This window comes from Schistocerca americana, chromosome 3, assembly GCF_021461395.2.
Source record: "Schistocerca americana isolate TAMUIC-IGC-003095 chromosome 3, iqSchAmer2.1, whole genome shotgun sequence".
NCBI classification, from domain to species: Eukaryota; Metazoa; Arthropoda; class Insecta; order Orthoptera; family Acrididae; genus Schistocerca; species Schistocerca americana.
Window position 1 is genome coordinate 595,074,605 of NC_060121.1, and position 12,088 is coordinate 595,086,692.

The window sequence follows — 12,088 nt, forward strand, 5'->3', positions numbered from 1 at the left end:
CCGGCGAATTCTGGCCGTTTCCCGCGAGCAGAGCACCTGGGAACGTATCGGCAATACTCAAAGTGAGAAGTCTTGGTTTATTTGTATACTCTGTCTCACACAGAGTAGCGCTCTCTTTTCCTCGTGGAATGCGATGGCAAGGAGGGAGGAAATTTTGAAAGGGACTTCTTCACTGGCAAAAATCTAATGTTCGCTTTGAAAAATGGTACGAGCTACGTAATTTGTGGAGGGGCGGAGACAAGACGCTGGAGGGGAGCGGCTCTCTCTCTCCAGGTGCGAGGAGCGTAATGGTATGGGGATTCTGAATATTGCCTCTGAGGAGGCAGGAGTTCACTCTTGACTGCTTCCGATAAGTCGCAAGGATTCTCTTATCGCTTGTCATGAGACAATGCACTTTGCATTCGTCGCAAACAGCGTAGGGAGCTAAGTTTGTTAGATCCTAGTAGGCGAGCTTCACTCACTGTGCGCGTTATCAAGAGCTTCTTAACTCAGGATCACATTTTGATTTACTACATGTCCGATGATGGTACTACTGTTAGAACAGTTTTGAGCTTTGTTTAATGCAGTTTCACGTAGGTTTGCACTTGAAGATGGACGCATACCGTCGTCCAGTAATGCTAACTTGCAGTAGCAGGTTTCGGTCACTATTTTCAGCGAAGGGCATGTTAGACGCTATCAACTACGACGCCGGCAGAGTCTTGATGCAGCCGCACGCAATCAGCCGACTCCACCGCCACGCCGACCACGCTATGAACATGGTAATAAAGAAAACGCCAGCCTTCTTAGCTGCGCATTCTTCTTTCACTTTCCTCAATTTCTTTGCAACGTGTTAGATGCTCATACAGACGCAAGGCACGATTGTCCGTTAAGAGAGTCGTATTTTCAGCTGTTATTTTTTTTATTCCTTCCTCATTTAATACACCAGGTCAACCCATCTCGCATAATTTATTTCTATGTTAAATTAGAATGAAGTCATATAATGCTCATGTTAAAAGGCAAATACCAGGGCAGGCACCTCATATAATTCACTTGTTGTGAGCTCTTGGTGCCAATTCAATCCTATTTGTTGTTTTTTTTATTTGATACTTTCTACAATATCTGGCGACCCAAATTTTTTATTTTTGTTTATCATTATTTGAATAATTTGTGAGTGATTGTTAAATGAATTTGATAAAATTTCAATAATTACTGCATGTGTCATTTAATGCAGTTTCAGTGAATAAACCACTTATATGCTGAACAGCACTCCTTGCATTTCATTTATAGAATTTAAATCAAAATTCACACCTCTTTCTCCCTCCCACACGAGGTATCTTGCAATTTATGTGGTATATACCTCAATTGCTGTCGATACTATCTCTTTGAAAACATTCCACAACTTTTCTACACTTACATGATCAGATCGGAAGGAGTGAAGACAGTCTCTTAAAAAGGCGTTAAGAGCATTTTATCAGCTTTTTTAAATAGATATACTTTGCGTTTCTTTTTTATGGTTTAGGTGTTACGGTATTCAGCCTGGCAGTGACTGCCTTGTGGTCGCTAATTCCTGTATTCGTCACAGTACTCATTATTTGTCCAGGCTTATTTGTTGCTAAAAGATCAAGTATGCTTTCGCTACCATTTACGCTTCGAGTGGGCTCATGAACTAATTGTTCAAAATAATTTTCTGAGAAAGCATTCAGTACAATTTCGGATGACGTTTTATGCCTGCCGCCGGCTTTAAACGTATAATTTTTCCAGTATATCGGGGGTAGATTGAAGTCACCACAGACTATAATTGTATGAGCGGGGTACTAATTTGAAATGAGACTCAAGTTTTCTTTGAACTGTTCAGCAACTATATCTTCTGAGTCGGGGGATCGGTAAAACGATCCAACTAATAGTTTAGTCCGATTGTCGGGTATAACCTCTACCCATACAATTTCACACGAACTATCTACTTTAATTTCGCTTCAATTTCGAATCTGAGGTCATCTGTCCGCTAGAGTTAGAACTGCTTAAATCTAACTAACCTAAGGACATAGCACACATACGTGCCCGAGACAGGATTCGAACCTGCGACTGTAGCAGCAGCGCTGTTCCGGACTGAAGTGCCTAGAACCGCTGGGCCACGACGACCGGCATTTAGGAGACAATCTGAGCTGCCATCTCTGGTTGATTGCAGATGACGCTGTCATTTATCGTCTGTAAAGTCACCAGAAGATCAAGACCAATTGCAGAAGATACCTGCAAGGTGCGACAGTTGGCAATGAAAAGTGTGAGGTCATCCACATGAGTGCTAAAAGGAATCCATTAAATATCGGTTACACAATAAATCAATCAAATCTAAAGGCAGTAAATTAAACTAATTACCTAGGAATTACTGTTACGAACAACTTAAATTGGAACACATCGAAAATATTGTGGGGAAGGTGGATCGAAGAGTGCGTTTTGTTGACAGAATACTTAGAAGATGAAACAGATCTACTTAAAAGACTGCCTACACCACGCTTGTCCGTCCTTCTTTGGAGTACTGCTGCGCGGTGTGGGTCCTTACCAGATAGGATTAACGGGCTACATCAAGAAAGTTCAAAGAAGGGGAGCACGTTTTATATTATCGAGAAACACGAGAAACGGGAGAGAGAGTGTCGCGGACATGATACAGGATTTGGGGTGAACATCATTAGAACCAAGGCGTTTCTCGTTGAGGCGGGATCTTCTTACAAAGTTTCAATCAGCATCTTTCTCCTCCGAAAGTAAAAATATTTTGTTGATACCGATCGGCAGAGGGAGAAACTATCATCATAATAAAACAAAACAAAAATCAGAGCTCACGCGGAAAGATATAGATGTTCATTTTTCCGCTCACTCATCGGCAGTGGAATAACAGAGATTTATTGTGAAGGTGGATTGCAGAGTAGTCATGTAGTTGCAGATGTAGATTCCGGATCAAAGTCACCGGTCCAGCACACGTTTTCACTCGTCGCTGCTGATTCCGCATCAAGTCCCGGTGCAGTTGATATCATCAGTTTCTCCCCTTTCCTTTCCTTTCTTCCCACTCCACCTTCAATTTACATAATAGATATCTGACACATCGGTCATTCTCTTCATTAGTGCAAGTTTTCAGGCAATTCATTTTGAGGTTTACTGGGCTCTTTAACATATAGTTCCTCTCATTTACCGTGTTGTTCGTTAAGGCTTCTCTGACGGGTGTTCGTCTGCTGAACTGAAACAGCAGACTTAATTTCGAAAAGCACAAAACACACTGTGCTTTTTCTGCCAATATAGTGTTTAGCAACTTCCTACTGAAATGCTAAACATAAAAACAGTACAGCCAGTGTACTCCGATGAGCGAAAACCTTATGACCACGGTCCTGGGGGAGACAGACTGTCACTCGTGGCGTTATCGACACGTAACCTGATAAGGGGAGCACACGGGTTGTCTCAGGAGGAAAGGCCAGTAGTCAGGGATGTGACAGGACCGATAATTTCAAACAAAAAAAATCTTATGGTCTTTTGCCCTGGTCCAAATTGCTTCCAACACAGAATGAAACTCGTGTCTATAGTTATTTAGTTTCTGTAGAATTGAATACAACGACAGGTTTACGCATGTACACACCGGCAACAGTTAATAAACATTACATCAAGCATTTCTCAGAGTATTAATTGAAAAATACATATTTTTAACACATTCACTTCTAAGCATTATCGTACACGTCACATTACATGTTATACAGTTCACAATAGACGTTCAAATCTCCCAGAGTGTTACCGCTCTCTTCGAAGAACATGTTGCCTTGCTTGTTCGAGTGCCTCTGCATATTCCCTGTTGAGGGTAGCAACGTCCATGATGCGATCAGTCAGCTCACCTTGAGAATTCAGTTTTCGTTTCTGAATTTCAGACCATCCAACTCCATAAGCAAAAATCTAATGGCTTAACATCTGGCGGTCTTGCTGACCAGTTACTTGTACTATCACGACAAATCCAGTGATTAAGGTGAAGTCCTCCCCCCACGAACCATGGACCTCGCCGTTGGTGAGGAGACTTGCGTGCCTCAGCGATACAGATGGCCGTACCGTAGGTGCAACCATAACGGAGGGGTATCTGTTGAGAGGCCAGACAAACATGTGTTTCCCGAAGAGGGGCAGCAGTCTTTTCAGTAGTTGCAGGGGCAACAGTCTGGATGATTGACTGATCTGACCTTGTAACACTAACCAAAACGGCCTTGCTGTGCTGGTACTGAGAATGGCTGAAAGCAAGGGGAAACTACAGGCGTTATTTTTCCCGAGGGCATGCAGCTTTATTGTATGATTAAATGATGATGGCGTCCTCTTGGGTAAAATATTCCGGAGGTAAAATAGTCCCCTATTCGGATCTCCGGGCGGGGACTACTCAAGAGGACGTCGTATCAGGAGAAAGAAAACTGGCATTCTACTGATCGGAGCGTGGAATGTCAGATCCCTTAATCGGGCAGGTAGGTTAGAAAATTTATAAAGGGAAATGGATAGGTTAAAGTTAGATATAGCGGGAATTAGTGAAGTTCGGTGGCAGGAGGAACAAGACTTTGGTCAGGTGAATACAAAATCAAATAGGGGTAATGAAGGAGTAGGTTTAAGAATGAATAAAAAATAGGAGTACGGGTAAGCTACTACAAACAGCAAAGTGAACGCATTATTGTGGACAAGATAGATACGACGCCCACGCCTACTACAGTAGTACATGTTAACATGCCAACTAGCTCTGCAGATGATGAAAAAACTGATGAATTGTATGATGAGATAAAAGAAATTATTCAGGTAGTGAAGGGAGACGAAAATTTAATAGTCATGTGTGACTGGAATTCGAGAGTAGGAAAAGGGAGAGAAGGAAACATAGCAGGTGAATATGAATTGGGGGAGAGAAATGAAAGAGGAAGCCGTCTGGTAGAATTTTGCACAGAGCATAACTTAATCATAGCTAACACTTGGTTCAAGAATCATAAAAGAAGGCTGTACACATGGAAGAATCCTGGCGATACTAGAAGGTATCAGATAGATTATATAATGGTAAGACAGAGATTTAGGAACCAAGTTTTACATTGTAAGACATTTCCAGGGGCAGATTTGGACTCTGACCACAATCTATTGGTTATGAACTGTAGATTAAAACTGAAGAAACTGCAAAAAGGTGGGAATTTAAGGAGATGGGACCTGGATAAACTGACTAAACCTGAGGTTGTACAGAGTTTCAGGGAGAGCATAAGGTAACAATTGTCGCGAATGGGGGAAAGAAACACAGTAGAAGAAGAATGGGTTGCTCTGAGAGATGAAGTAGTGGAGGCAGCAGAAGATCAAATAGATAAAAAGACGAGGGCTAGTATAAATCCTTGGATAACAGAAGAAATATTGAATTTAATTGATGAAAGGAGAAAATATAAAAATGCAGTAATGAAGCAGGCAAAAAGGAATACAAACATCTCAAAAATGAAATCGACAGGAAGTGTAAAATGGCTAAGCAGGGATGGCTAGAGGACAAATGTAAGGATGTAGAGTCTTATCTCACTACGGGTAGGATAGATACTACCAACAGGAAAATTAAAGAGACCTTTGGAGAAAAGAGGGCCACTTGTATGAATATCAAGAGCTCAGATGGAAACCCAGTGCTAAGCAAAGAAGGGAAAGCAGAAAGGTGGAAGGGGTATATAGAGAGTCCATACAAGGGCGATGTACTTGAGGACAATATTATGGAAATGGAAGAGGATGCAGATGAAAATGAAATGGTAGATGCGATACTGTGTGGAGAGTTTGACAGAGCACTGAAAGACATGAGTAGAAACAAGGCCCCGGGAGTGGACAACATTGCATTAGAACTACTGACGGCCTTGGGAGAGCCAGTCATGACAAAACTCTGCCATGTGGTGAGCAAGATGTATGAGACAGGCGAAATACTCTCAGACTTCAAGAAGAATATAATAATTCCAAGCCCAAAGAAAGCAGGTGTTGACAGATGTGAGACTTACCAAACTATCAGTTTAATAAGTCACAGCTGCAAAATACTAAAGCGAATTCTTTACAGACGAATGAAAAAACTGGTAGAAGCCGACCTCGGGGAAGATCAGTTTGGATTTCCGTAGAAGTGTTGGAACACGTGAGGCAATACTGACCTTACGACCTATCTTAGAAGAAAGATTAAGGAAAGGCAAACCTACGTTTCTAGAATTTGTAAACTTAGAGAAAGCTTTTGACAATTTTGACTGGAATACTCTCTTTCAAATTCTAAAGGTGGCAGGGGTAAAATACAGAGAGCGAAAGGCTATTTACAATTTGTACAGAAACCAAATGGCAGTTGTAAGAGTCGAGGGGCATGAAAGGGAAGCAGTGGTTGGGAGGGGAGTGAGACAGGGTTGTAGCCTCTCCCCGATGTTATTCAATCTTTATATTGAGCAAGCGGTAAAGGAAACAAAAGAAAAATTCGTAGTAGGTATTAAAATCAATGGAGAAGAAATAAAAACTTTGAGGTTCGCCGATGACATTGTAATTCTGTCAGAGACAGCAAAGGACTTGGAAGAGCAGTTGGACGGAATGGACATTGTCTTGAAAGGAGGATATAAGATGAACATCAACAAAAGCAAAAAGAGGTTAATGGAATGTAGTCGAATTAAGTCGGGTGATGCTGAGGGAATTAGATTAGGAAATGAGTCACTTAAAGTAGTAAAGGAGTTTTGCTATTTGGGGAGCAAAATAACTGATGATGGTCGAAGTAGAGAGGATATAAAATGTAGACTGGCAATGGCAAGGAAAGCGTTTCTGAAGAAGAGAAATTTGTTAACATCGAGTATAGATTTAAGTGTCAGGAAGTCGTTTCTGAAAGTACTTGTATGGAGTGTAGCCATGTATGGAATTGAAACAAGGACAATAAATAGTTTGGACAAGAAGAGAATTGATGCTTTCGAAACGTGGTGCTATAGAAGAATGCTGAAGATTAGATGGGTAGATCACATAACTAATGAGGAGGTATTGAATAGAATTGGAGAGAAGATGAGTTTGTGGCACAACTTGACTAGAAGAAGGGACCAGTTGGTAGGACATGTTCTGAGGTATGAAGGGATCACAAATTTAGCATTGGAAGGCAGCGTGGAGGGTAAAAATCGTAGAGGGAGGCCAAGAGATGAATACACTAAGCAGATTCAAAAGGATGTAGGTTGCAGTAAGTACTGGGAGGTGAAGAAGCTTGCACAGGAGCATGGAGAGCTGCATCAAACCAATCTCAGGACTGAAGACCACAACAACAACAAGGTGAGGTACATAAGTGTGCTCCATTGGTCCACAAATAAATGGATATTAAATGAAACTATTTTGAATAGGGCATATGACCAAATGGAGTTTATTTTGCTTCAAATGAGCGTTTCTGTCACATCCCTGAATATTGATCATTCCTCTTGGGACATATTACGTAAGAGGAAAAGAGACAAGTGGGGATTTGTGATAGCAACGATAAAGCTGGCAGTTGTCGAAATCCATTGACGTAAGTAACTGACAAAGGACAGATTGCCGTGGCCCTACGAATAGGAAGAAGTATCAGGGAAACGGCGAAGGTTGTGGGCTGCTAGCGTGCTACTGATGTGAGAATCCATGGAAAGTGGCTGAAGAATGTTGAAATCACAAGCAGGAGAGAAAGTGTTGGACGGCCACGCCTCATCACAGGACATGTTCACAACATATGCGCTGTGCAAAGCAGGGTCGGCGGCTATCTGTGGCAGATTTGACGCCAGAGTACAATCGTGGTGCAGGAACTGTTCAGCGCTCACTGTTGAGCCTGGGGCTCCGCTTCAGAGGACTCCTGTGTTTTCGCATGTTGACTCAAAGACAACTTCAGTTGCGGTTCCAGTTGGCACGGCATCACTGAGATTGAAGGCAGGTCAAAGGAAACGGGTCGCCTCGTCAGAGGAATGAAATTTATTTTTACACTAGGCCGCCATTCATACGAAAGGCTGCTGGAAACATGCACTGCGCCGACGAGGCAGTCCCTGTCGACGTCGGTATCATGCTATGGGGGGCATTCGCCTGGGTTTCCATGGTACCACAGGTGATACACATTATTCATTTCTTTGGCCCAAATGTTATACAGCAATGTTTGTGATCTGACGGAATCTGTAGTCGAGGTTTGGATTCGAAGACTACTTTACTGGGCTGCTGGAAATATTACTCGAGGATCCAGAAAACTGTATTTCATAGCTTTCAGTAACCGCTTTATACAATGTGATACATGTTGCTGCCTCATAGCAGTTACGAGAGGTGCCCAATATATGCTCGTCATTTCAGATATTTTACTAAACTGCGAACCTACGTTTCAGTATTACTGATGGAGTCCATGAATTTTGATCAACAATACAAAAAATATTTTAACATCACAAGTAGACACCTTCATAAAAGCAGCCTGCAGAGGTAGTAAAAACAATCGTTAGCAGTGTGCATCGTGACACGGATAGAAATTCATAAGGATTTCATAGTATTGTCTTTCTTGTTATTAGGGCTACCTTCGCAGTTTTTATTAAAAAAAGGAGAGAGAAACATGTTCTTCATACAAATAGCCTTATTGGTTCGCCAAAATATTCTTCATTAAAAGTTATACTTCTTGCATTCGTTCAAATCTATTCTGGAAATATTCATTCCACCCTGATATTAATAGGTCAAAACCATACTTAAAATAATCTTTAGGCGATTAATAAAGCAAAATGGGGCAGTGACACATCAATTCCTTGTTTTCCTCTGTTAAATAATAAACTGTTCGACCTGGTGCGTAGCAGCTATCATTCTTGTGATGAAGACTGATGGGACGTTTTCGGGTGTTTCCCAGTTTCCGTCCGTGGCGTGTGGCAAACAAATTGTTGTATACGATTTTGCGTGATCTGGTCGTTGAAAGCCTAAAGCAGTGCTTGTGATTTGTTCAGTTTAATGCAACAAGCAAGTCATATTTTTCTTGGAAGTGTTTCACAAACGAACCACGTTTGTTGGTTTCGGTTCTTCTTGAAACACCCATACAACTGATCGATACTTAGTCTCCCACTCGAACGAATATAACGAATTTACTCTCCTACTATAATGAGGTATATGAATTTTGCATTTCCTTGGCAGAATTTTCTGTGTGTTTCTTTACACTGATTGGCACGAACTGGATTCTGAGCTACACTGAAGTTGTACAGACCCAACTGGGAACTGGAGTGAATTGAGTTATAATTTCTTTGTCAGTTATTGAAGCAAAGTTGGGCGAGACACCAAGCAACAGAATATTTCGAATGCTGAAATCAATTAAATTCGTCACCTCATTTTTCGCTACGAGGAACTGATAACACTACAGATACAATAACAACTACAGATCTACAGGTTTCGTAGGTGACCTGCTCATTTGGCTAAATTCAAAATGTATCACATATTTGTAAAAGGTTATGGCGATACAATGTTATAATTCATTGAAACGACTATTTTCTAAAATAACATTGGTTAAACAAATGCTGGAGGACAAAGATCATGTTTTAAATACACAGCTGTAGCTGAAATGCATCAGTGAAATTAATATTACTAAAACTTCAATCATAAAATTAAATTATCCATAATCGCGGAAATATTAAACATCTAAGACCAGATTTGGAGTCAGCACAAGAATTCCTTCAAGACGAGACATTTTAGACATCAATTCGCAGTTGTTTTAAATCTCGAAAAAATCCTTGTTTTTCTAAAATGGCAGAACGAACTGCCAAAAAAAAATAATCACTCAGATATGGTTGCTACCACAGTAAAATACGTTCCGACCAATCTAATACATGAAGGGAAAACTCTTTTAAGCTAATACTAATATATTTTAAAACACCACTAGACGTCATGCAGCTTAATTCTACTATAAATTATGAATTTATATTTCGTATTGGTGACGTCACTTCATTTAAACCGGAGGGGAGATGCATGTTTGCAAATAAATTTTAAAGAGACTCCAGAAGGTAGTTCAGATTGAATATTTGTAGATGTGTGGTAGGTTGTATAGACCAACAATAGTTTTATTTCTGAATAGCTTCCAAGAGTAGGTTGACAACAGTGGCAAAATATGGCCAATGGTTGTTGTTACTGTGAACTTGTATTGTGAACTGTGTTTATGAAGTAAATACTATGGTATAGTTACATGGTTCTGAATAATTAACTTTCCATAGATTGTAGCACATAGTATAAGTGAACTCCAGAAATATACTCCTGGAATAGACTACAGCTAGTTTAATTCATCATACATTATTGATAAAATCCGTAAGTTAGATTTGGGCAGCATTGAATAGGGGCTGTGACTATTTTTTGTCAACCCTGAGTATCGAAAAGTCACAAAATGATTAAGAAAAATCGAATAAACCTCAGTCTTGAACCTGAATAAGGATTTATCTTTATGAAAGTACCTCTACGCCGAATTTCTGTAAAGAATTGTAAACAACCATTTCTGAAGGTGATTGATTACCATAATCTGAATGAAGCTATTCGAGTCTTTGCTGCTGAGTCACACCGCTAAAAAACTCATTAAAAATCATTCATCAAAAGCATTCGAGTGAAATTTCAACTTCTCAAGAACAATGTTTCTTGAAATACTGCATATGATCATATTATATGGCTAATTTCCTGACAGCCATCATTTAAAAAAGTCACAAATGACAAATTTTAAAACAATAGTAGCTGACAAACTTTAAGATAATAGTAATGTCAAATCTCAATAGCGCTGTCTAGTGTTTGTTCTAAAAGCTTAAAATAAGACTCCTGAGTGTTACTTTGCTTCCTACGGTTTCATTACTGTTAGTCGCTTGTCCAACATCACAAAGATTGCTGCAGCGTAGCGAAGGACACTGGTTCCAGTTTCAGGATGCTGTGGAGAGTTGCGTTGTTGGTGTTGGCGGTGCTGTCGCTGGCAGCTGGGGAACCCCGGCGATTCGACGGCCACCGTGTGTACCGCGTGGTGCCCACCAAAAAGCACCACGTCCAGTTTCTCAACGAGCTCGCCAGCAAGTACTACAATGACGTAAGTACCCTCTGCTGACGGTAGTTTCAAATACACTGACTGTTCTCGCATATTTTTTAATCTATCCATGCTGCTGCTTCTTTTTGGTCTCATTTACAAGATCGTGATGTAGCATTTTCGATTGATTGACTTTCTTTTACGAATAACTTGTGAAATATGTTCGCTATAAAGGATCTAATACCAGGTTTAGCATATATCCAATGCGCAGAGCCATTTCTTAGAAAGAATGGTATTCGACTGTTTTGTTGTGCTGCATTACGCAGAAGGTTGCCTTTTGGTTATTATTTTTGGCTCTATGAAAGCAATAGTAAGGTACTAATATCTTACAAGTAATGTCAATAATATAGCAATGGTATTAAAATACGCAACTTGTAGGGAAGCAGCCTACTCACGCCGTATAAAATTCACATCAGTCTTTCCATTGTGTGCCAGCCAGTCCGCTGTAACTAGCTCTGACGTCATAAATGTTGCACAATACTTTAAAAATCAAGTAAATGACCTGAAACGTCTCTAGCATGTCAGGAGTAATACTAAATCAATATGTGTTGAATAGGAGTTCAATAACTTTAACCATTTTCGAAATTTGGGTGTTTTTCTGTAAAAATCATTGGCGCAACAGAAAAGAGCTAGAAACTTAAAAATTTATATTTAGATTCCTTTTTCATAATAATTTAGTAGAAACAGTATTCGGGATCTCACAAATTAAAATTTTAGTTGAAATTCATAATTTTCTGGTTTTTGTCTTAAAAATTAAGGAAGCAAGATAGATTAAGTAGGCGAATGAATAAGGCTAGGATGTTTATATTTAAGTAGAAGGGAGATCCGCTATAATCATAAAGATATGAGAAGTTTCAACTGAATAGCTATAAAACTATAGTGATAGCGTATCTCCAAAGGACAAGTTCAGAGCTCGTCTACTGCGTGTAGTGTAATAAATTAATTCTCTCGCCCAAAATATTTGACTTAGCCACGTCAGACTTTTATTATGATTACTTACCTGTGTGCTGATTGCACATTTAAATTGAGAGCTTCATCGGCCATCAGCAAAGGAAGCAATGATTTATTCGATAACTTAAAGTGGTG

At 40.1% G+C, this 12,088-nt stretch overlaps 1 protein-coding gene across 1 annotated transcript in view; it reads left to right on the plus strand.

Annotated features, from left to right (window-relative positions):
• The first annotated feature begins 10,834 nt into the window (after positions 1–10,834).
• LOC124606619 (zinc carboxypeptidase-like) overlaps positions 10,835–12,088 on the plus strand; it is a 52,542-nt gene continuing 51,288 nt past the window's right edge. The window contains exon 1 of the mRNA XM_047138604.1: positions 10,835–11,005. Within this exon, the coding sequence (XP_046994560.1) occupies positions 10,850–11,005 (156 nt within the window). The 5' untranslated portion in view covers positions 10,835–10,849. The remainder of the gene's footprint in view (positions 11,006–12,088) is intronic.